Source organism: Staurois parvus, unplaced genomic scaffold (genome assembly GCF_062004578.1).
Source record: "Staurois parvus isolate SC_StPar_1 unplaced genomic scaffold, SC_StPar_1.0 ptg000205l, whole genome shotgun sequence".
Taxonomy (NCBI): Eukaryota; Metazoa; Chordata; class Amphibia; order Anura; family Ranidae; genus Staurois; species Staurois parvus.
Window position 1 is genome coordinate 913,527 of NW_028318001.1, and position 24,294 is coordinate 937,820.

A 24,294-nucleotide genomic window follows, 5' to 3' on the forward strand; every position below is an offset into this window, starting at 1 on the left:
GGTGATTTGAGTGCATTCACTTTCCGAGATCTCGTAGCTGTGTCCAGGTGTGACCGTTGGTATCTTGAGGGGGCCCCCAAGGAAAAGGAAAAAGACCACCTACCTACTTTCAGCTAGGATGTCTACATGCAGAATAATCATCTTTGGCATATCAGATAGAACACATCTGGATAAGCAGACCATTCCCCTTGGTCCAATCGGTGGTGGCTGAGATAATCCACATGCCAGCCGTCCACTCCTGTGATGTGGACTGTAGAAAGCGCTGGACGATGAGTTTTTGTCCATGAGAGAATCTGGTTTTCTTCCTTCAAAGCACCCAGGCTTCTTGTGCCCCCTTGATGATTGAAATATGTCACTGTGGCAGCATTGTCTGACTGCACCCGAATTAGGTGTTCCTTTAGGAAGGGAGGGGGCCCAGTGCTGGAGGTACACCCTGACTGCTTTGAGCTCCAAAATGTTGATTGGGAGTTTGGTTTCTTCTCTTGGCCATATCCCCTGAACTGTCAAGGACTGGAACACTCCTCCCCAGCCTGAGAGTTGCATCTGTTGTAAAAACTTACCAATTTTAAGCAAAGAAAAGATTTTCCCACTGTTAATGCTGAAGTAGGGATGCACCAGGGCAAGGACGTTCTTGTTTGGCTGGATAAGTCCAGTATATGGGTAAGTCCAGGGGAAAAACCTGCTTCTTCTATGTTAACAAAATGTTCTGTTGGGGAATTTTGAATAGAACTGGGCGAAAGGAACTCCCTCAAAAGGAGGCTTCCATTAACCTCAGAACACTTATAGTGAACATCACTGTGGGATTCCTTTTGGATCTCAGTCGAGCTATTAGTGAAATTATTTTTTGAAGAAAAACTTGGTATGTATCCAGAATCAGACTCATGTATTCTAGGCGCAGGGAAGGGTGGAGAGCATATTTGTTGAAGTTAATCCCCCAACCAAAGGCGTGAAGCAGCTGAAATGTCTTTTGGACATTTGCTGAAAGTTGCAAGGGAAATGAAACCTTCAGAAGAAGATCCTTTAGATAGCCTGTGAACTGGATGCCCTGAGTTCTGAGAAGGGCAAACAAGGGTGTTAAAACTTTTGTGAACACTCTGGGAACAGAGGATAGGCTGATAGGCATTGCACCAAACCTGGGAGTGTTCATCTGCCACTTAAAAGTGTAAAAAATGCTGATGAAGTTGGTAAATGGAAACATGCAGATGTTGCCAAAGCATATGTGAGAGGCGCCTTTTACATGTAGCTTCTGCTGCAAAAGTCTTTAGCCATAAGATTCTGTGCATATAAATGGAGATTAAAGCTATTCTGGATATTTGTCTCCTGATGTTTTCCAGAGAACCTACACAGAAAAGAAGAGCAGAAGGCAGTTGTTGTAATTGCTTTGGAAAAACATAATCCTGAAATACAGGGTCATGCTGGTTATGAATTGTCGTAGTCCAGTTAGCTTCAGTTTGACATAAAAGACAGAAATAACAGCAAGAGCTGGTTTGCAGGGCTGGGCCTGCCAGGTTAAAGAGAGTGTTTCAGAGCATTTCAAATTTTCTGTCTGCAGAATCTTTAAAAGACAGAACATTTTAAATAGGTATAGTGAGATGTTTGTTTAGGACAAAGACAGCAGAGTCGACCACAGGAATAGCCCATTTTTGTGCAAACTCTTTTTTCTGGAGGGAGTTTAGCAAAGATATTCGTGGGTGTAAAAATCCTTTCAGAAGTGATCCAATCATTATAAACTGCACATTCCATCTCTTCATGGACAGGAATGTAATATTTTACAAATTTTTGTAGGTCTCTTTGTACCCAAAGGAGCATGGCGAGATGGAGGAGAGACAATATGTACCATGCCAAGGCTATGAGCTTTTCAACAATAACAAGGATGTTGTGTGAAGCTCCCTCTTCAATATAGTGACAATGTCGGGGGTGGAAAGAAATCTGCTGCAGTTTCCTCCAACACTGCCTCCACATATTCTTCATTTCTCTCTGATTTAATGTCTTATAGGACTGGCATATCAGGATCCAACTACAGTTGAGAAAATGGAGTAGAAGAGGTGGGGTTTTTCTGGGCCCTTCACAAAGATGGCTGAATTAAGGTCATAATTTGACAAAATGTTACATAGATTATTATCATATAGCGCCAACATTTTGAGCAGAGCTTTACAATATAAAGGGGGACAGTACAATTACAACACAGTTCAATACTAAATAAATAGGAGATGAAGAGAATTCTGCTTTTGTCAAGTAGGCTGCTTGCCTGAAGTAGTGCTAGAATCAGATACTGAGACGGTGTTAAAGCGGTATTAAACCCAAAAGCAAACTTATTATATTGCAGCTTACCATATCTTAGTTGTGATGGCTACATTCATTTTCCTTTTTAAGCTTTTTTTATCTTCATTTTAATCTGGGGATCTAGCCAGCAAGTCCATTGTTTTTCAAATGAACAAGCTCTCCAGCAGAATGTATCAGTTACAGAGATAGCAGGGGTGCGTACAATTAGCTTTTATTTATGTAAAATCTTTATCCCAAAAATAAAAATGTTTACAAAGTATTAGCTAGAGATTGGCTTCCATTTGTTAGTGTAACTAAATATTCTAGTACACCTAACACTCCCCACCCCTCAGACGGACAATGCTGCTGTCCAAAGGTGCCCTTGCACTCATTCATCCAGAGTGGGGGTGCTCTAATACAAGAGGTTTATTACTGGCTAAATCACCAGGGGAAAACAAGAAATAATCCTAGGAAAAGAAAACTGCTGCAGCCACCACACCTAATTCTTGTAAGCTGAAATATATTCCATTTTTGGGTTTGCTTTTAATACTGCTTTAAAACCGGGTTCTGCTCTGGAGCAAAGGACACATTATTATTATTATTATTATTATACAGTATTTATAAAGCGCCAATAGTTCGCTCAGCGCTGTACATTATAAAGGGGGACAGAACATGTGACAGAACAATACCAATACAATGCAAAACATGAGGGTATCGAGGGCCCTGCTCTTTCAAGCTTACAATCTAGGAGGGAGGGGATGGTGGCACAGGAGGAGATAGCTGTGGGGGATGGAGTGGTAGGAAGAGTGGAGGAGGTCGGCAAGTTAGCAGGGGGCGGGGTAGGCTTCCCTGAAGAGATGGGTTTTCAGGGTGCGCCTAAAGGAGAGGAGAGTAGGTGATAATCTGATGGGTTGGGGCAGGGAGTTCCAGAGGATGGGTGACACCCTGGAGAAGTCCTGGAGGCGGGCATGGGAGGAGGAGACCAGGGAACTAGAGAGAAGGAGGTCTTGTGAGGAGCGGAGTGTGCGTGTTGGGCGGTACTTGGATATTAGGTCAGAGATGTAGTTCGGGGCAGTATGGTGGACAGCTTTGTACGTCAGCGTTAGGATTTTGAATTTGATCCGTTGCGCAATCGGAAGCCTCACTGAATTTTAGCATTGCGAATGCCTTTGGCAGAACAAATGTTTTCCTGTTTAGAACTGGCTCTCTTTTTCCTGGTCTCTGCCAAAGTGAGGCATTCTCCCATGGAATATTCATGGAGTAGAGAAGGAGGAAGAAGTGGTGTTAAAAGTGTTCAACCTGTGATGTCATGTAACACCTGGTCATTATCTGAAACTAAGCTTTGAAAGGTTGAATTTTAGAGCGGAGTTTGAAAAATTTGCACTGTGCCTGGTTTTACACAGTAATGGTCAGAGATACAGGTTGACATTGTCTTACCTGTCCATGACCCTGGACTGTATAGAAAGTCCAGGCTTTGCCCATCACAATAGGAAAACCACCAATGGGATATTTAGGGACGAGTTCCAAAGTGATGGACCACGGCTCTGGGCCTGTAACGTACCCTGCAGCTAACACTGATGTGTAATGGAAATGTGAAATTCAGATACCCTCTGTTTAACCACACCCCATTCAGCCAATGTACATACAATGTTAATGGCTGGACAGGAGCAACGTCAATGTAGGTGAAGTACTCATATGTCTTCCCGCATCGGCTGCTCATGCATGCTTTCAGATCAGAGATCAGGGATGCTGTGAAGCACGTGATTGTAACAAACTAGCTCATCCGAGTTGGAGCAGAGTTCTCCTTCAACCTTCTTTTTGTGTAACAAACTAGCTCATCCGAGCTGGAAGCGGAGTTCTCCTTCAACTTGCTGTATTTGAGGTATTCCTCAATCATTCCTCACATCCCCCCCCTTTCCCTTCCTGAGAGGCAAACGTTATCTCCTGACAGATGGTGGGGGTCAGCCCAGGAGAAACATTCCTGGTGGGGCCAGCAGTCCTGGGAAGCATTGACCCAAAACTGTGTAAGCCCCCACATCATAAAACAGATAACAGCTTCTCTCCCGGACTTGAAAGAGAGTTGAACATTCCTCAGGTCAACCGTATGTTTCATGTCATGTATTATGAAGCTATAGTTAATTCATTTTCCCACTGACCACTCCCAAAACATGTAGTAAGAGCCCCCCTCCCCTTTGAGAGGGACTTTTAAGAGAGACAAGTGAGTTAGAGCTTGACACACACAGAGATCTCCCTGCAACATCGTAACAAAAGGAGATCAAGAACTCACCCTGCTCTATAACTTGGATCTGCAAACCCAGGCATATGGGCAAGTAACTTAACCCTGTAATCTTCTTCCTAATTATCTCCTTGCTGTGTCTTTATATACATATATATATATTTTTGTGACATTTCCTTGTAAATATTGTCTTGCACCTGTTTTGACCCTGTTAGTAATAAATCTTTCTTTCTGAAAGTGTTAAACTGTTTCTAAGCGCTTACTTGCAATTCACGAATCCCTGCCTTTGAAGAGACGCTACTGTTTGTTATATCTCTGTATAGCAGGTCCGCGGGTCGTGCTATATAGATCAATATTTCAATCATTATAGTGTATATTTGATAACGGGAGTTTCCCAGTCTCCAGCAAAAGTGGTGGTGGCAGTAGAGGGTTAATTGCGTAATTAACCCGGCCCAGTAACAAGCGCATTTAGGCTGCAGGCACCGATTGTAGTCCATTAGCTGGGCAATCGCTGTGCTGGGTGCAGCTGAGTGTGGCCTTGTTACGCGCGTCACACCGCGGTTTTAGATCGGCCGGTCCTTCAATCACGAGTTTGGTGAGAAGGTCTGGGGTCTGACGCCGTGGGCGTGACGTATTACTGTTAGTCGCGGTCGTGCGATTGTCGCATGTTGGTGGTGGCGATCGTGGATCCGTGACAGTGATCCATGTGATCGCTGTGATAAATCACAGCTATAGCAGTAAATAGTAGTAAATAATGGCTGTCATTCATGATTCCATTGTTTACTACTGTGATCTCTGTTACTGTTCACAGCAATGACATAGTAAAGGACCAATCACAGCAGCCCTGTACAATGTGATAGCTGTGGCCAGCTATCACAGTATTTCTCAATGGCTGCATGAACGCAGCTGAAAAATGTCAGAAATGATTGTTTACATAGTCACCATGGCCGTATAAAAAAAAAAAAAAAAATCAACATCACACCTCCACTCCAGAGTACAGTTTCTCTGGAGACAGTACGTAGAAAAAAACAAACAAACATACACACACATATCTGGAGATATTATTTTGCCGGTATTTTAATACACACTTGTGAGCAGCCTTTTTATTTTAATAAAATGTGGTGCTTTTAACCATTAGCCACCCGGCCAATGGCCATTTGGCGGCCGGCAAAATCCTTCAGCGTTCCGGGTAGACGCCATATGGCGTCCTCCCGGGCATGCGCAGCTTGTGCTCCTGCAGAGCTGCGCAGCGGCGCGATCTGTCACTGGATGCGTACCTCGGACACGGCCAATGACAGATCTGAGTACTGGCCCCGTTGCCAGTACCATGTGACCTGCTGTGACAGTTGTATACAATGGATGGCTTCATTCTTGCCATCCATTGTATACTAGCGTGCCTAGCTGTGAATGGTCACAGCGATCACATGCACAAGCTGGGCCAATCACAGCCCAGCTGTGTCATGTGATTAGCAGTGGCCAAATCACAGCTAAGCACAAAAAAAAAAAAGCCATGAATGAATCGATGTCATTCAGGTAAATGCTTGCTTATAGAAAAGTAATTCTTTGCTATAAGCAAATTGTGTACAAAAAAAAAATACTGATCACTTCCCCAAAGTAGTACAATGTTACTATGGTAACATTGTACTAGTTTGGTCAAAGTGAAATATGAAAAAAAAAAATCTTAAAAAAAAATAAAATGTAATAAAAAAATTAAAATAAAATTTTTTTACAAATTATACATTTTGGCCTAAATTTATGAGAACAATTATTTATTTGCAAACTTTTATAACAGAAACAAAGAAAAACGTGGGTTTTTTTTTTCAAAATTTTCAGTCTTTTTTTGTTAATTTAGCAAAAAATAAAAACCCCAGCGATGATTAAATACCACTAAAAGAAAGCTCTAGTTGTGTGAAGAAAATTATAAAATTTTAGTTGGTGTACAGTGTTGTATGACCTCACAATTGTCATTCAAAGTGTGAGAGTGCTGAGACTTGAAAAATGGCCTGGGAAAGAAGGGTGTAAAAGTGCCCGGTATGGAAATGGTTAATACTACACTGAAAGACCTTTTCTTTCTTGTTTGATACTAACATTATCCGTAGTAAGTTCATCTTGTCAAGGTATTGATGTTAGTTTGATCCATCCAGCCATTCATTTGGGTTTTGTCCCTCTATGCATAGCCAGACCTCCGTTCCTTGAAGTCTGAGTATCCGGTAAGCAAGACATGATTGTGTTTGTACACAGCTGGTGATTTTGCCTATTATCTGGATCCTTTTGAGCTATTTTTTCACTGTGGTTTCTTTATACATATTTAGTGAGGAACAGAGGTATTTGAACACCCTGCGATTTTGCAAGTTCTCCCACTTAGAAATCATGGAGGGGTCTGAAATTCATATTGTAGGTGCATTCCCACTCTGAGAGACAGAATAAAAACAAGAATTCAGGAAATCACATTGTATGATTTTTAAAGAATGTATTTGTCTTGCACTGCTGAACATAAGTATTTGAACACCTGAGAAAATCAGTGTTAATATTTGGTACAGAAGCCTTTGTTTGCAATTACAGAGGTCAAACGTTTCCTGTAGTTCTTGACCAGGTTTGCACACACTGCAACAGGGATTTTGGCCCACTCCTCCACACAGATCTCTTCTAGATCTGTCAGGTTTCGGGGCTGTCGCTGAGCAACATCGCCTCTTAGAGAGTCTCAGCTCCCTCCAAAGATGTTCTGTTGGATTTAGGTCTGGAGACTGGCTAGGCCACTCCAGAACCTTGATATGCTTCTTACGGAGCCACTCCCTGGTTATCCTGGCTGTGTGCTTCGGGTCATTGTCATGTTGGAAGACCCAGCCACGACCCATCTTCAAGGCTCTGACTGAGGGAAGGAGGTTGTTGCTCAAAATCTCACAATGGCCCCATTCATCCTCTCCTTAATACAGTGCAGTCGTCCTGTCCCCTTCGCAGAAAAGCACCCCCAAGCATGATGTTACCACCCCCATGATTCACAGTAGGGATGGTGTTCATGGAATGCAACTCATCCTTCTTTTTCCTCCAAACACGATGAGTAAAGTTTAGACCAAAAAGTTCTACTTTGGTCTCATCTGACCACATGACTTCTCCCATGCCTCCTCTGGATCATCCAAATGGTCATTGGCAAACTTCAGACGGGCCTGGATATGTGATGACTTGAACAGGGGAACCTTCCGTGCAATGCATGATTTGAAACCATGATGGCGTAGTGTTCTACCGACAGTGACCTTTGAAACTGTGGTCCCAGCTCTCTTCATGTCAGTGACCAGCTCCTCCCTTTTAGTTCTGGGCTGATTCCTCACCTTTCTTATCATCAGTGATACCCCACGAGGTGAGATTTTGCATGGAGCCCCAGTCCGGGGGAGACTGACAGTCGTCTTTAGCCTCTTCCATTTTCTAACAATTGCTCCAACAGTTGATCTATTTTCACCAAGCTGCTTGGCAATTGCCCTGTAGCCCTTTCCAGCCTTGTGGAGGTTCACAATTTTGTCTCTGGTGTCTTTTGACAGCTCTTCGGTCTTGCCCATGGTAGTAGTTGGTGTCTGACTGTGGGGTGGACAGGTGTCTTTAAAGAGCTCAGACAGGTGCTACTAAGTTAGATTAATGAGTGGAGTAGAGGTGGACGTTTTAAAGGCACAGTAACAGTTCTTTGAGAGCCAGAATTCTTGCTGTTTCTTAGGTGTTCAAATACTTATGTTCAGCAGTGCAAGACAAATAAATTCTTTAAAAATCATACAATGTGATTTCCTGATTTTTTTTTTATTCTGTCTCTCAGAGTGGGAATGCACCTACATTGTGAATTTCAGATCCCTCCATGATTTCTAAGTGGGAGAACTTGCAAAATCGCAGGGTGTTCAAATACTTCTGTTCCTTAACACTATTAAATCTTATGGACTTATGTTCACTGTTGATTATTCATATGCACTTTATTGGTGGATGGCATAACACAGTTTTGTTATCCCCGATTGCTGCCACACTAGTACCCTGTGTCACCAGACCAGTGTAGGCCACCAGCAGTGTTCTTGATTGCCGCCACAAAGTACCACTGTCACCAGACCAGCAGCTCTGTCGTTCAAAGTGTGACAGTGCTGAAAAACTGAAAAATGGTATGTACTGGAAAGTGGGGGAAACAGTCTGGACTTGAAGTGGTTAAAAGAAATCAGTACTTAACATTTGTTTATATTTGAGACCGTTATGCACGCATCTAACTCACCTCTCTAGTCATCAAGTCCAAAGTTTCAGAGGGATACAATTCAATAATTTGAAGCAATCTTGGAAATTTTAGTCGTGCTTCCTCAGACTCCAATTTTAATGCTTTAATCATTTTTTCCACAATGATTTCAGGGAATTGTTTCAGGTCCTGTGCATTTAGTACTACAAAACAGACAGGGAACAATTCAGATGATGTTACAGTAAGGATAATGAAATTGGAAAGTTATGACATGTAACATGCAGTATATTAATAATGAAATTAATTGACATTAAATGGCACCATGAAAAGGAAGGAAAAGGGGAAATATTTAAACTAATAGGTAAAATTGTAATGCTTCTGGCAAATTATTATTTTTGTATTATTATTATTATTATTATACATGAATTAGATAACACTAATGATTTACTTTTGCTTTACAAATTAAAGGTAAACAGTACAATTCAAGACAAGACGGTTGTGAGAGCCTGCTTACAGTCTAGGCAAGTGGTAAAAAAAATAGGTAATACCTGCATGGGAATGAGTTGAAGAAGGGAAAGAATAAGATTAAAACATTCCAATCAAGTGAGGTACTGCTGGGAAAACCTAACAGGTAGACTTCTTTCATATAGAAGATGGACTTTACTAGCCCTCTGCAAAGTGATCCGCAGTGGACAGCTTTTCAGAGACAGCTGAGGGTGGCTTTGCGAGTGTTCAGCAGTCAATACAGTTGCCTCTTAAATTCCTTTTATCCCAATGGGGATTTTACTTTGAAATATCATGATGCAACCATGTCCCAAAGCATTTGGCACGTGATTGTGGTGCAGTTCCACTGACTTCAGTAGGTGTGCTTGGCAATCATGATGCCTGCCAAACGTAGCATTGTGAGTCAAAATTTCATCAAAGCACTGTGGGCATGGCAATGTGAACAGACCCAAGTGGCTGTCAAGTCTGTTTGGTGGTGCAAGAACAGTAAAAAGGAAGATCTACCACCTACTTTTACTGCCCCCTTGTGTCCTGTACAAACAAGGTCTTTTTCATGTTAATACAATCATAGCTGAACTAACAGGCCTGGCAAGGTGAGCATATTGAACACATATTGTTGCTCAGGTCTAGATATTTACTTAACTAACATTCTAAACAGCAGGTAGCATCAGAGCACAGATCTGTCCACCCCTGCATACTGGCTACGCAAAGTAATACCTGATAGGGTATCTTCCACTTTCCGGAGATGTGCGTCACAAAAGTTCACCAAGGTCATGTAGGCTTTAATGACTCCTTTGCTGTCTGTGTGTTCCTTAGAGCACGATTGTTCTTCTTCTGAAGCTTTTCTGACTGCACAATTCAAATAATGCAGAGACTTTCTAAACAGCCCTGCTGCTACCTGCAGTATATTATAATAAGGCAAATAAGGAATCGGACTACAGCATTAATGAAAAGGTTTTAGCAAGCATTTTTATAATTCTGATTAGATGGATACATACTTCATCTGCTGATTCTGCAAGCTGTATGACTCTTCTAGCCTTTGATTCCTCAATTTTCTCCAGACTGTCCGGCTCCTTGCATGTTGCATCTCCCATGATTCTGTAAGTGGCTCCCAGTAATATGTTATGATTTTTAGATGCACGTGGATTTTTGTCCAGATATTCTAGACTTGTTTCTTCTGTTACATTGGAAAACCATTACGATAAAAGAATTATGCTTAACACACATACTTTATAGTAAAAGTTCCCATCAGTAAAGGAAAGAGAATATATAAAATGTAAATCAAACTATAATAATCTACCTGTATATTTATGCTAGGATAAGTACATATGACCAATATTGCAGAGAAAAACAGACTGTCAAAAGTCTTTAGGAAATCCTCTCTCTTACGGCTCTATTAGATGTGCAAAGAAATTTAAGCACCCATTAAAACGCACCTATTGTGTTTAGACACGTTAATGGCATATTTTTTATGTGTTTGTGATTAATTAAAATAACGCTTGCCAGATGTGGTGGTTTCTAAACACATCTCAAGCATGCTGTAAACACCACAGAGGCATTTGTGATGCGTTTGAAGCGTGTTTACCATGACATCAATGGGAGCTGCAAAACCTGGCAAACAACACAGGTCGGGTCAATTTTGATGCAACACGACCCGCTAACCCAACCATATGAATGACACTGGGTACTGTAATGTATACAATTTTGACAGGTATTCATGAAGCTTCAAAAATGCTCATAAAACACCTGCTTTTGAAGGTAGTGTAATTTTCTTTTTTCAACAGGTGACGGCAGGGTGCTCTTAGCCTGTAATCTATCATCCAGTATTTAGCTGGTATACCATCTTTTTCAAGGAAGCATGATTCCAGACTTTTATACTACATAAGAAAATAATTTCCTAAACAGAAAAAACAGGAATGCACTTTCGCTGATAAATTAGTCCGCATCTGCACTGGACTCCTCCTGCAGTCATGCCTGTAAATTCCTCAATCACTTCCGTGAAGTGACAACACCCCCTATACATACTCTTTTCTTGCATTCTTCAAGACAGTGACATTGTGGGTCCTTCCTCATGCTTTCTGGCCATTGGCAGGCCTTCCTTCTGCACTGAGGAATACACATGTCACCGTGTGTGAGCAGAGGCTGTGTAAAGATGCTCCCCCAAGAAATGGGCAGCATGAAGATGAAATTAGTGCTTGGCTTTTAACAGGAGGGAGGGGAGCACAAACTAAACAGGTAATAGGATTGCCATTCTAATTATTTATTAATGATCCTCTAGGAGTTTATCTACCTACATAGCTTTCATATAACACTATGCCGCACATCACAGTTCTTACCAAGTAAGGAGATAGTTTTTAGTACAGCAAGTATCTGCTCAGGACAGCTTTGGCTCTGGCTGCGGCTGTGACTGTAGCTACAGTAGTTGTGAACCCATTTCACCAACCAGTCTTCATTAGTTTTTGACTCACGGTGAAGTTCTTTCAAAAGCTTCATTGCAACAGAAAAGTTGTTCTGTAAAATAAAAAACTAGCTAAGTCTTAGAGCATGAAGCTTAAAAAGCATATTAAACATTGCACTGCCTGGTAGGAGAGGCAAAGGCCAGCATGATAGGATGAAGGGTCATTCTGATTAAATTACATTTTCCTCAGAGGAAATAAATCTGTCTGAGAGAGCACCCCTTCTCTGTTCGTTCCATCTTCCTTCTAAATGTGTTCGATAAAAAAAAGCTATGGATTTTTCATTAAGAATGCCAAATATATGTTTAAAGGGGAATTATATTGCATTTTAGTGATCACAAATGTATTTATATTATTGCAGTGAATATCCTAAAGCTCATCCCTCAGCTCAAAAAAACGACTGAACTAGACGATAAATTTTGTGAGCATCAAGTGTTTTTGCGAACTCAGCTATTACTAGGTAAAAACATTGACATCATCACAGTCCTGCAATAGCATATGAAGAATTGTGAGTGAAACCCAAGAGGTCTTTACAGACTGTCTGCAGAAAAATAGGTGGATACAAGACCAGTCAACCAGCACAAATAGAAAGAGCAGCAAAGATTGAAGACACAAGATTTTGTGAGTTTGGGCAGATGCACCGATGCCTAGACCGATATCAGATTGGGAGCTGTAACTGTGTCTGTGCAGCCACTTCATCCCAATAGGCAGCTCTTTTTACAGAAGTACACTTAAGTATGCCCGTGTGACCAAGGCCTTAAACTTGCTTTGTAAAAGGTGTAAAATACAATCATTGTACAGCAATACAAAGCAGGAAGGAGATTATGAATACAATGAAAAATTGCTGCCGTGTTTCCATTTGAAATTACTACAAAACAAAAACATTAAAAAGATGTCTTACACCTTAACTACTAAAGAAAGGAAAAGGTCCTACACTATACACTATTATACACTGTATTGCCAAAAGTATTGGGACACCCCTCCAAATCACTGAATTAAGGTGTTCCAATCACCTCCATGGCCACAGGTGTATAAAATCAAGCACCTAGGCATGCAGACTACTTCTACAAACATTTGTGAAAGAATTGGTCACTCTCAGGAGCTCAGTGAATGCAAGCATGGTACTGTGATAGGTTCCTACCTGTGCAATAAGTCCATCCTTGAAATTTTCTTGTTACTAAATATTCCACATTCAAATGTTAGTGGTATTATACAAAGTGGAAGCAACTGGGAACAACAGCAACTCAGCCACAAAGTAGTAGGTCACATAAAATGACAGAGCGGTGTCAGCGCAAGTTGAAGCGCAGAGTGCGCAGAAGTCGCCAACTGTCTGCAGAGTCAATAGCTAAAAACCTCCAAACTTTGTGTGCCCTTCAGATTAGCACAATAGTGCATAGAGAGATTCTTGGAATTGGTTTCCATAGTTGAGCAGATGCATCCTAGCCTTACAGTTGCAAGAAGTATGTGAACCCCTTGGGATTACGTGGAGTTTTGCATGAATTGGGTATAAAATGTGCTCTGAACATCATCTAAGTCACAACAATAGAAGAACACAGTCTGCTGAACATAATACTACACAAACATTAGATGTTGCCATGGTTTAATTGCACATAACATGTAAACATTCACAGTGCAGGGAGGAAAAAGTATGTGAGGCCCTAGCTTAATGACTTCTCCCAGAGCTAATTGGAGCCAGGAGTGAGCCAACCTTGACTCCAATCAGTGTAATGATATTGGATGTGTTGCTGACAGCTGTCCTGACCTTAAAAAACACACACCTGTTTTGGGTTTACTGGTTTCAAGAAGCACGGTCTGATGTGAACCATGCCTCGCAGAAAAGAGCTCTCAGAAGACCTACGATCAAGAATTGTTGACTTGCATGAAGCTGGAAAGGGTTACAAAAGTATCTCCAAAAGCCTTGATGTTCATTTGTCCACGGTAAGACAGACTGTCTACAAATGGAGAAAGTTTAGCACTGTTGCTACTCTCCCTAGGCGTGGTTGTCCTGTAAAAATGACTGCAAGAGCACAGCGCAGAATGCTGCATGAGGTAAAGAAGAATCCCAGAGTGTCAGCTAAAGACCTACAGAAATCTCTGGCACATGCTAACATTTTTGTTGACACATCTACAATAAGGAAAACATTAAACAAGAATGGAGTACATGGGAGGACACCACGGAGGAAGCCATTGCTGTCCAAAAAGAATATTGCAGCACGTTTGAAGTTTGCAAGAGAGTACCTGGATGTTCCACAGCACTACTGGCAAAATATACTGTGGACAGATGAAACCAAGACTGAGTTGTTTGGGAAGAACACACAACACTATGTGTGGAGAAAAAAAGGCACAGCACACCAATATCAAAACCTCATCTCCACTGTAAAACATGGCGGAGGGAGCATCATGTTTTGGGGCCGCTTTGCTGCCTCAGGGCCTGGACGGATTGTTGTCATTGATGGGAAAATGAATTCCAGAGTTTATCAAGACATTTTGCAGGAAAACGTACGACCATCTGTCAGTCAACTGAAGCTCCGCAGAGGATGGGTGATACAACAGGACAATGACCCAAAGAATACAAGTAATTCAACAAAACAATGGCTGCAACAGCACAGAATACGCCTTCTGGAGTGGCCCAGTCAGAGTCCTGACCTCAACCCGATTGAAATGCTGTGGCATGACCTTAAGAGAGCAATTCACACCAGACATTTCAAGAATATTGCTACACTGAAACAGTTTTATGAAGAGGAGTGGTCCAAAATTACTCCAGATCGTTGTGCAGGTCTGATCTGCAACTACAGGAAACGTTTGGTTGAGGTTATTGCTGCCAAAGGAGGGTCAACCAGATATTAAGTACAAAGGTTCACAAACTTTTTCCTCCCTGCACTGTGAATGTTTACATGTTATGTGCAATCAAACCATGGCAACATCTAATGTTTGTGTAGTATTATGTTCAGCAGACTGTGTTCTTCTATTGTTGTGACTTAGATGACGTTCAGAGCACATTTTATGCCCAATTCATGCACAACTTCACGTAAACCCAAGGGGTTCACATACTTTTTCTTGCAACTGTACATAACCAAGTGCAATGCAAAGCGTCACATGCAGTGGCGTAAAGCTTGCCACCACTGGATTCTAGAACAGTGGAGATGTGGTCTGTGGAGTGATGAATCACGCTTCTCTGTCTGGCAATCCAATGGATGTGTCTGTGTTTGGCAGTTGCCAGAATAGTACTTGCCTGACTGCATTGTGCCAAGTGTAAGTTTGGTGGAGGGGTGATTATAGTGTGGGGTTAGTTTTCAGGGGTTGGGCTTGGCCCTTAAGTTCCAGTGAAGGGAACTCTTAAGGCGTTAGCTTACGAAGAAATTTTGGACAATTTCATACTCCCAACTTTGTGGGGCCGGTTTGGGGATGGTCCCTTCCGGTTTCAACATGACTGCACACCAATGCACAATGCAAGGTCCATAAAGACATGGATGAGCGAATTTGGGGTGGAGGAACTTATCTGGCCTGCACAAAGTCCTGACCTCAACCCGATAGAACACCTTTGGGATGAATTAGAGCAGAGACTGCGAGCCAGACCTTCTAAACCAACATCAGTGCCTGACCCCACAAGTGCGCTTCTGGAAGAATGGTTAAACATTCCCGTAGAGACACTCCTAAACCTTGTGGACAGCCTTACCAGAAGAGTTGAAGCTGTTATAGCTACAAAGGGTGGGCCAACTCAATATTCGACCCTACGGACTAAGAATGGGATGCTATTAAAGTTCATGTGTGTGTAAAGGCAGGCATCCCAATACTTTTGGCAATGTATTGTATCTGCTTCACTCCAAAATGTCTATATACAACATTTTAACTGAATACAAAAATATTACATAATAAAAATTCTGCAGTGTACTGTGTCACACATAAGCCAAAAAGATTTAAAAAAATCACAAACAATTTAACAACACACTCATATTACCGAATACGTCACCACCATCCACAAAATTATACCGAATAAGCCATTCGCCAAATAGGGATCCCCAGAGGGAAGTTAAGATGGCTTGACCCAGGACATGCAAAATATAAGAGAGCCAAAATGATTGGCCAAAAATAGGGTTATCAGTGTTTTGCCGACAGGTAAAAAAAAACAAAAAAAAAACGTGCTAATAATGATAATTGACTTCAAGGCAAAATCCCATCCCATTGAGTTCAAGGCAAAAATCAAAAATACCCCCTACTGACGTCAATGCAAAATCACGTCCCAACTGACTTCAATGAAAAATCACATCCCAACTGACTTCAGTGCAAAATCACGTCCCAGCTGACTTCAGTGCAAAATCACGTCCCAGCTGACTTCAGTGCAAAATCACGTCCCAGCTGACTTCAGTGCAAAATCACGTCCCAGCTGACTTCAGTGCAAAATCACGTCCCAGCTGACTTCAGTGCAAAATCACGTCCCAGCTGACTTCAATGTAAAATCACGTCCCAACTGACTTCAATGCAAAATCACGTCCCAACTGACTTCAATGTAAAATCACGTCCCAACTGACTTCAATGTAAAATCACGTCCCAACTGACTTCAATGCAAAATCTCGTCCCAACTGACGCCAATGCTCTATTTAAGTTTTTTAATTTCCTAGATTGTAAGCTCTAACAAGCAGGGCCCTGTTTCCTCTTGTACCAAATTGTATTGTAACTGTAATGTCTACCTTCATTTTGTAAAGCGCTGCGCAAACTGTTGGCGCTAAATAAATCCTATATAATAATAATAATATTATCTGCCCAATTTTTGTGTGTTACTTTAAATAAAAATGATTTTATGTTACTGGATTGTATATTTTAAATTCGTATTCATTTAAAGTCATGATAGTAATTAAAAGCTAATTACAATACAATTAGATATAAAAATATTTCTTTATTTTTTTTTAAAAACTGTCCATTTCAGTTTTTGGCCAAGTGCATCATGATTTTTGGTTTCGGTCCACAATTTTCATTTTGGTGCACCACTATTGCATTTAAATAAAAAAAAAGTTAAATTATTATGACAGATGGTATAGTGCCACAATATTACCTGTTTTCTAGCACTGTTCACCATTTTCATTTTCATTACAAATTTACATTCTTTCATCAAAAAGTTAATATCGTCTTTCTTGTCCACTTCCATAGCCTCACTGTTGTCTGCTTCATTGTCTGTTTCCATACTCTCATCCATATGCTGAGTGGAAAGCTTTTCTTGGATTTTATCGAGGAAAAAACACCTGAAAACAAAATCATGTACATACAGAGAGATGGCTTAAACTATTTATACCAGAGATAATGGATTTCAGAATTATTTTTCGTGTATGAAATAAAGACTGTGCAACAAGATATCTTTACCTGTTAGTAATGATGTCATCCCAAATGTTCATGGAGTCCATTTTATCATCTGGATATCTACTCTTCCAAAGCTTAAGCAACCTTTTCAGTGCGGGCAAAGATGTTAAATTGCCTAAAATAATATTGCATGAAACAAAAATGCAATTTAGCAAGTGTTTAAAAACTGAATAACACACTTCATAATTTTTGGGGTATATTACTTTTGAAATGAAAACAGAAAATTAAAGATGATGAGAAAAAAAAGAAATATTCCACACACATATTCTGATTACTTGCAGTTATAATGTCATTCATTGTTTTAAGAAAAGTGCAACAGATTTTACAAAACAATGAAGTTGATTGTATACAAAAATTAAGCCTATAAATTTTCATTTTTTAACAAATTCTTTACTATACAAGACATCCTACCAATACACGCCAAGGAACACAAAAGCACTTTTCTTCATATCTAATGGCATTGTCATTTGACTAGTAAATACTGGGAAGATCATGCGCTACACTGCTTTGATATAATAAATTCACTTTTATAGGATAACTATCCAACAGCAGTAAGTCAGAAAACCATGTACCTGGAACACGGATGAATTCAATAAAATCCTGAGTTTCTGAGAGAGCCTGAACTGACTGCAGTTCAGTTAATCTGCTTTGAAACATCAGTGAATCAATGCTTGAATAGTTCTATAAAGAAAAACACAACATTTTTTTCATAAGCCTACTTCAGAACTACGACTCAGGGCATTAGTGCTGCTTTTGGAACATAGCAGAATGTACAACCAAAAAAAAAAAAAGATTTACATCCATACCTGCATAAAGACATCAATTCCATTTTTGATGTAATACTTAGCTCGGTCAAAGTCATCCTGCATTATGTAAAGAAGACTCATCTCTTGACTGTACAAGGTTTCCATTAAAACTTTCCTCTGTTCCACCTTCATGGCTTCATCAATAAAAGTTAATAAAGACTGGTCATCCTTTCCATGAAGAAGCAACTTCATTTTACTGCGGATCATGTAAGGTAGATAATTTTCCTGCATCAAAAAATGAGAGACAGTCACAAAGAAATACCTAAGCATTCCTGCACATACATGTGGTATGAACTATATACAGTATAACACCACCTGATGAAAAGGATCATTCCATATTTTATTGAGATCAGGGGGGTTTTCACTGTCAATGTTAAGAGTAGAGCAGTATTCCAACGGCTGCCATTCTGTCAGGTGATTGTAACATTCCATCGAAGCAATTTCCCAGAAATCCTTCTCTGCATCAGAAGGTTCCCCATCTGAAAAGGTCTGCTGTAGTGCCTTTGAAGAACAGATTAACAAATTAGGAACACTTAATCAGTGATTAAAGCAGGTTTCCAGCCACAATAAGAGAACAATAACGTAAAATAAAAAGTGAAAACAGCTTTTTGCAATGGTCACCTATAATACAGATTCCCCACAGTACTTTAGTTTTTTCTGCCATTCTCAGTCTAATGACTAGCATCAGTACACACGCCTGCTCTGAGCCCAGGTCATGCAGAACCCACTGTGGTCTATGACTGGCCAGTAAAAGGAGAAGCAGCACAGTTTTATTTCTCTCGCTTTCGCTCTCTTCCTATCAGCAAGTTTCTTTTTAGCAAATTAACTAATTGGCTCCTTGTGCTGCTGCTTCTTCCTCTCATACCCCAATCCCTGCTGTACAAGGACTGCAAGAAGCTGATACATGGTCAAATTCAACTGTTTGCAATTAAAGAAGAAAAAATTACAGAGCTGCATTTTTTTTTGTGTCTTTTATATTTTATACCTTTAACCTCATGGGTCTATAAAAATTAGATTTTTTTTTTCTACATACATAAAGCTAAGTTAGAGGACCAGGAGAACCGCGATAGAAGAAAGAATTTAAGGATCCGGTGCCTCCCAGAAGAAGACCAGGCAGAGGATCTAGAGGAGAAAATAAAGAGAGTATGTAACCCAATAATAGGAAGACCAGCGTCAGAAAAATTGCAATTTGAGAGAGTACACGGGATTAGACGGCCATCAGGAGTATCGGCAGACAGTCCTAGAGATGTGATAATTCAATTCCATCATTTCGCAGATAGGGAAAGAATATTGAAAAGTCTGTGGGACACTATTGAAATAAAGTATGAGGAAACAAAGTTGCATATTTTTACTGACATTTATCCAGAGACAGTGGCAAGAAGAAGATCCTTGAAACCATTACTGGAACATATGAGAAAGAAGAAAAGTCAGTTAGAATTGGGGCTTTCCAGCATGCTTGATTGGCTGGAAAGATGGGAAATCAGCAAGATTGAGGTTCCCTGAAGACTTTAGTGACTCTTGTGAGAAACTTGCCATAAAAAAATAGAACTTGAACGGTGGTCAGAGGGTTTCAATGTGAGCGGGTGTAGCGGGGGGGGGGGGGGGGGGGGTGGATAAAGTCGGAGAGTGGGTGGTAGATGGGAAGGGAGAAGAGTACCTAGGCATAGGGCAGAGAAGGAGATAAGGTTCCTCTCTTTTCTCCCCTCTGACATTTCCCTGACCCTTTCCCGATTGTGCCATGGCTTCCCTTGCCTTCGGTACCTCCCTGCCTAGGTGCGATGATGAACTAATTACATATATGACCTCCTTATACCCTCAAAAAGTCAATACTTTCCACCCTAGAAAGTGTTAAATATATACAAAAAACCTTTTTGGTGATGCAATAAATCCCACATTAAATTCAAAATCCTAAATATACCAAATGATCTAATATAATATAAATACACCAACTCAAAATAGTCCAATGTGAACTCCAAAATTATGCCCAAAAATTGTCCAAAATAAATCCAATATAGTGTCCTAATTTCAATCTTTTTCCTCCAATCTGTGAAGATTATTCCTCCAAACACGTACCTCGATAAATAAAAATAAACAATCTAGTGCAATTCAATTAATTAGAAAAAATCACCCCGTGAAACTCCACACTTCACTGCAAAAGTATAACTATTTGTGAAAGAAAAAAAAAAAAAAAAAAAAAAAATTTCAATTGTACCAATCTTATTTTATAATAGTGCAAAAACCACATCAATCAAAAGTGTGCGCACTCTGTGATCACTGCTGCACAGTGAATTCCTTCAACCACCACACAATAGTACAAAATACTATTACCCTCTATGTATGTAATTAAGGCTCTACCAACATTATGGATCAGTAATCTTCCAAAAATCTTCTTTTGGGATATTTCCAGGTCCTCAGAGAAATAAATGGTCTTAGGAGCAATATTCAAAACATAGGGATAACATTTATTAGTAACTCACACTTAAGAATTGGATTATCAGCTCCAGCTATGGTTTCTGTCCGCTTAAACAAACATTTCCTCCACCATGTGTATTAACAACCTAAAAAATGGCCGCGGCGACACTTCCGGTCTGCATACGTGCGTCCTGACGTCACTCCTTTAACGCGTTTCGTCACTTCCGGACTTCATCTGAAAGGATGAAGTCCGGAAGTGACGAAACGCGTTAAAGGAGTGACGTCAGGACGCACGTATGCAGACCGGAAGTGTCGCCGCGGCCATTTTTTAGGTTGTTAATACACATGGTGGAGGAAATGTTTGTTTAAGCGGACAGAAACCATAGCTGGAGCTGATAATCCAATTCTTAAGTGTGAGTTACTAATAAATGTTATCCCTATGTTTTGAATATTGCTCCTAAGACCATTTATTTCTCTGAGGACCTGGAAATATCCCAAAAGAAGATTTTTGGAAGATTACTGATCCATAATGTTGGTAGAGCCTTAATTACATACATAGAGGGTAATAGTATTTTGTACTATTGTGTGGTGGTTGAAGGAATTCACTGTGCAGCAGTGATCACAGAGTGCGCACATTTTTGATTGATGTGGCTTTTGCACTATTATAAAATAAGATTGGTACAATTGAAATTTTTTATTTTTTTTTTTTTTTTTCACAAATAGTTATACTTTTGCAGTGAAGTGTGGAGTTTCACGGGGTGATTTTTTCTAATTAATTGAATTGCACTAGATTGTTTATTTTTATTTATCGAGGTACGTGTTTGGAGGAATAATCTTCACAGATTGGAGGAAAAAGATTGAAATTAGGACACTATATTGGATTTATTTTGGACAATTTTTGGACAATTTTTGGGCATAATTTTGGAGTTCACATTGGACTATTTTGAGTTGGTGTATTTATATTATATTAGATCATTTGGTATATTTAGGATTTTGAATTTAATGTGGAATTTATTGCATCACCAAAAAGGTTTTTTGTATATAGGTGCGATGATGGCTGGGATACAAGGAGGGATAAAGAAAATTTTGTTCAGGTGGGTAACCCAGAGGTTGCACATGCTGTCAGACTCCAATATAACCAATGACACGAACTAGGGATTTGACTGGACATGTGTGTGTCGAGTCTCGCCCCATATTAGGAATCATTAGTGGAAACTATCCACGACAGATTCCAGGACATTATGTAGGCCATGAGGGTCTTAGGGAGGGGGGCTTGGGGGAGGGAGAGGGTGGGGGAGAGAGGGAAAGAGGGGGTAGTTGGAGGGGGGGGGGGGGAGGTCCAGTTCTTAAGTTGTCTATATCTGTGTTCCTGGTGTGGGAAAATTGATAAGATGGAGATGGAATATTATAAATGAACTTGATCAAGTTCAAGACTTATAATGTGAAAGGATTAAATTCCCCAACAAAAAGACATAAGATTCTCAGGGAAATATACCAACACTCCATAGACATTGTGTTTCTACAAGAGACACACATAACCTACGATACAAATGTTAAGTTATACTCAAAGTACCATCCAACATGGTATTATGCTGATTCCCCAGTTAAAAGGGCTAAAGGAGTAGCAAATCGGATTCTCAAAAAACTTTAGCTTTACCCTGGAGGGGAGAGTGGAGGACTCAGAGGGCCGGTTTCTATTCTTGAAGGGAAGACTACAAGGAATGGATTATACACTAGTCAATATCTACTGCCCAAATAAAAACCCAGTAACATTCCTGGAGGGTATGTTAACTAAAATCTCTGAATATAAAAGGGGTAATCTAGTTGTGGCAGGTGATCTTAATCTGAGCATGGATTCGTATTTGGATGCGTCATCTGGTACGCCGAGAGAGGGTGGTAGGAAATTAAAATTACTGAAGAGATGACAAACCACAATTCACTCTAAAATCTACATCCCTAACCAATTGGGAAAAAACTCGTTCAGAACCAATTACGACACAAGCATGGGGAAAAAAACATTTAACACCACTTACAAATCCTCCCGATGTAGTTCGCACTGGGAATCATACCTAAAAATTCTACACCAATGGTACCTAACCCCTGTGAAACTAGCCATTTACTACCCAAAACACTCCTCCTCTTGTTGGCGACAATGCGGAGACGTAGGATCAATATTACATATACTATGGCCCTGTAAATCAATCAGATACTTTTGGAACAGTGTCTTCCAGTTAATCTCTGAAATATCCAAAACACTGATAACCCCAAACCCCTCACTTGCACTTCTACACATTGGGATTGAAAAACTCCCCTATAATTCCCGTACTATAACTGTCCACACACTCTTCACAGCCAAAATCAATATAACTAGATTATGGAACACTACCAATGCTCCATCTCTCAAGTCACTAATCACGGACCTTAATTTCCAATGTGAAATGGAAAAAAGATCCGCCTTTAACAACTCTACCCAACACAAATTCAAACTCCAATGGAATCGCTGGCTACAAAATCCTAACTGCTCGGTACAACTTTGATACTATGCATATCTCTGCATTACCTACCACGTTTAGACTGGTATCCCCTTTCTCAACCCCGTTACACCTACCCCCCCCTTATTTAATGCCCCATTATCACCTCACACACCTTACCAAGGTTCTACACATAGCCAAGACTATCTCTGATGTTAATGCCTAAATCCCGCTATTGACCCCAGCCAACTGGTGGGGTAAATACTCACTATCATTTTGATGTTGTATAAATACATTTGCTATTGAACCGATTATTCCTGCTATATTCTGTTCTTGAAAATCTTCAATAAAGAATATTGAAATAAAATTACTGAAAAGGTTATTACAGCAAGGCCAATTGACAGATACTTGGGGAGTAAAACATCCAAGAAAAAGAGATTATACCTCTCCAATACATGGAACATACTCAAGATAGGATTATATACTGATCGAGCATAGACAACTAAAGGTCGTTGGTTACCTCCAAAATAGAGGTTATGTCCATCTCTGATCATGGTCCTGTCACAGCGAAACTTCGGGTTGGACGGGAGAAGGGCAAAACAAATACTTGGAGATTAAATGAGACACTCATACAAGATACTGAAACAGTGGAAAAGATAAGGCAGAAAATTGAACAATTTTTTTAGTTTAATGAGACCAAGGAGATGCCGGTAGCCACACTGTGGGAGGCTCATAAGGCATATACTAGAGGAACATTGATATCGATAGGAGCAAAAAAAAAAAAAAAAAAGAACAGGAGAGAAAAATAAAGCGGGTGAAGGCGTTATGTAGGTTGAAACAGCTACATAAAAAGAATATATCCTATATCCTTATTAAACGCTGACACAAAATTAGATGCTAAGGTCTTAGCAACTAGAATGAAGGAGTTAATGCCGAAGTGGATACACTTGGATCAGATAGGATTTATTCCTGGAAGAGAGGGATGGGATAATGGGATAAAAGTAAAGAGAGAAGCAGACAACAATATTCCTGTCAATAGACTTCGAGAAGACTTTTGACAGGGTTGATTGGGGTTTTATGTTTGATATGTTAGAAGCTTTGGGAATAGGGCTCAAAATGCTGAATTGGATAAAAGGGCTTTATAATGGACCCACAGCGGTAGTTAAATTGAAGGAACAAAAAAGGAATAAATTATTTAAACACATGAGGTGACAAATAAGAGCACAGTAGACATTAACTATAAATGCTTGACGAGATGGTGTATTACACTGAGTGTGGGACATAAGCAGCAAGCTGCTGTTTCACCTTTATGTTGCAGAGGTTGCGGGGAAAAAAGGTACAATGACACACATATATTCTGAAAATACAGGATTTTTGGAACAAAATAACTAATGATATCCAGGAACATTAGTGGGATTACTATACAAATGGACCCATGACGTGTTTATTTTACTCTGAGCTTGTAGGCAAACCATGTATAAGCAGGGTATTACACCGTTTAATCAGTGCAGCCAAGTGCATTATCCCCAGGTTTTGGCAAGCATCGGAGCCACCAAGAATAAATGATTGGTTAAATAGAGTGGAAAATATTTTTAGGATG

General features: G+C 40.2%; 1 protein-coding gene across 1 annotated transcript in view; it reads right to left on the reverse strand.

The window, feature by feature from the left end:
- PRKDC (protein kinase, DNA-activated, catalytic subunit) overlaps positions 1 to 24,294 on the reverse strand; it is a 378,101-nt gene that overhangs the window by 81,023 nt on the left and 272,784 nt on the right. The window contains exons 65-73 of the mRNA XM_089678402.1: positions 18,127 to 18,312; positions 17,812 to 18,036; positions 17,578 to 17,686; positions 17,009 to 17,120; positions 16,704 to 16,890; positions 11,534 to 11,708; positions 10,196 to 10,374; positions 9,915 to 10,095; positions 8,736 to 8,896 (exon numbers count right to left, since the gene is read on the reverse strand). Of these exons, the coding sequence (XP_089534528.1) occupies positions 8,736 to 8,896; positions 9,915 to 10,095; positions 10,196 to 10,374; positions 11,534 to 11,708; positions 16,704 to 16,890; positions 17,009 to 17,120; positions 17,578 to 17,686; positions 17,812 to 18,036; positions 18,127 to 18,312 (1,515 nt within the window). The remainder of the gene's footprint in view (positions 1 to 8,735; positions 8,897 to 9,914; positions 10,096 to 10,195; positions 10,375 to 11,533; positions 11,709 to 16,703; positions 16,891 to 17,008; positions 17,121 to 17,577; positions 17,687 to 17,811; positions 18,037 to 18,126; positions 18,313 to 24,294) is intronic.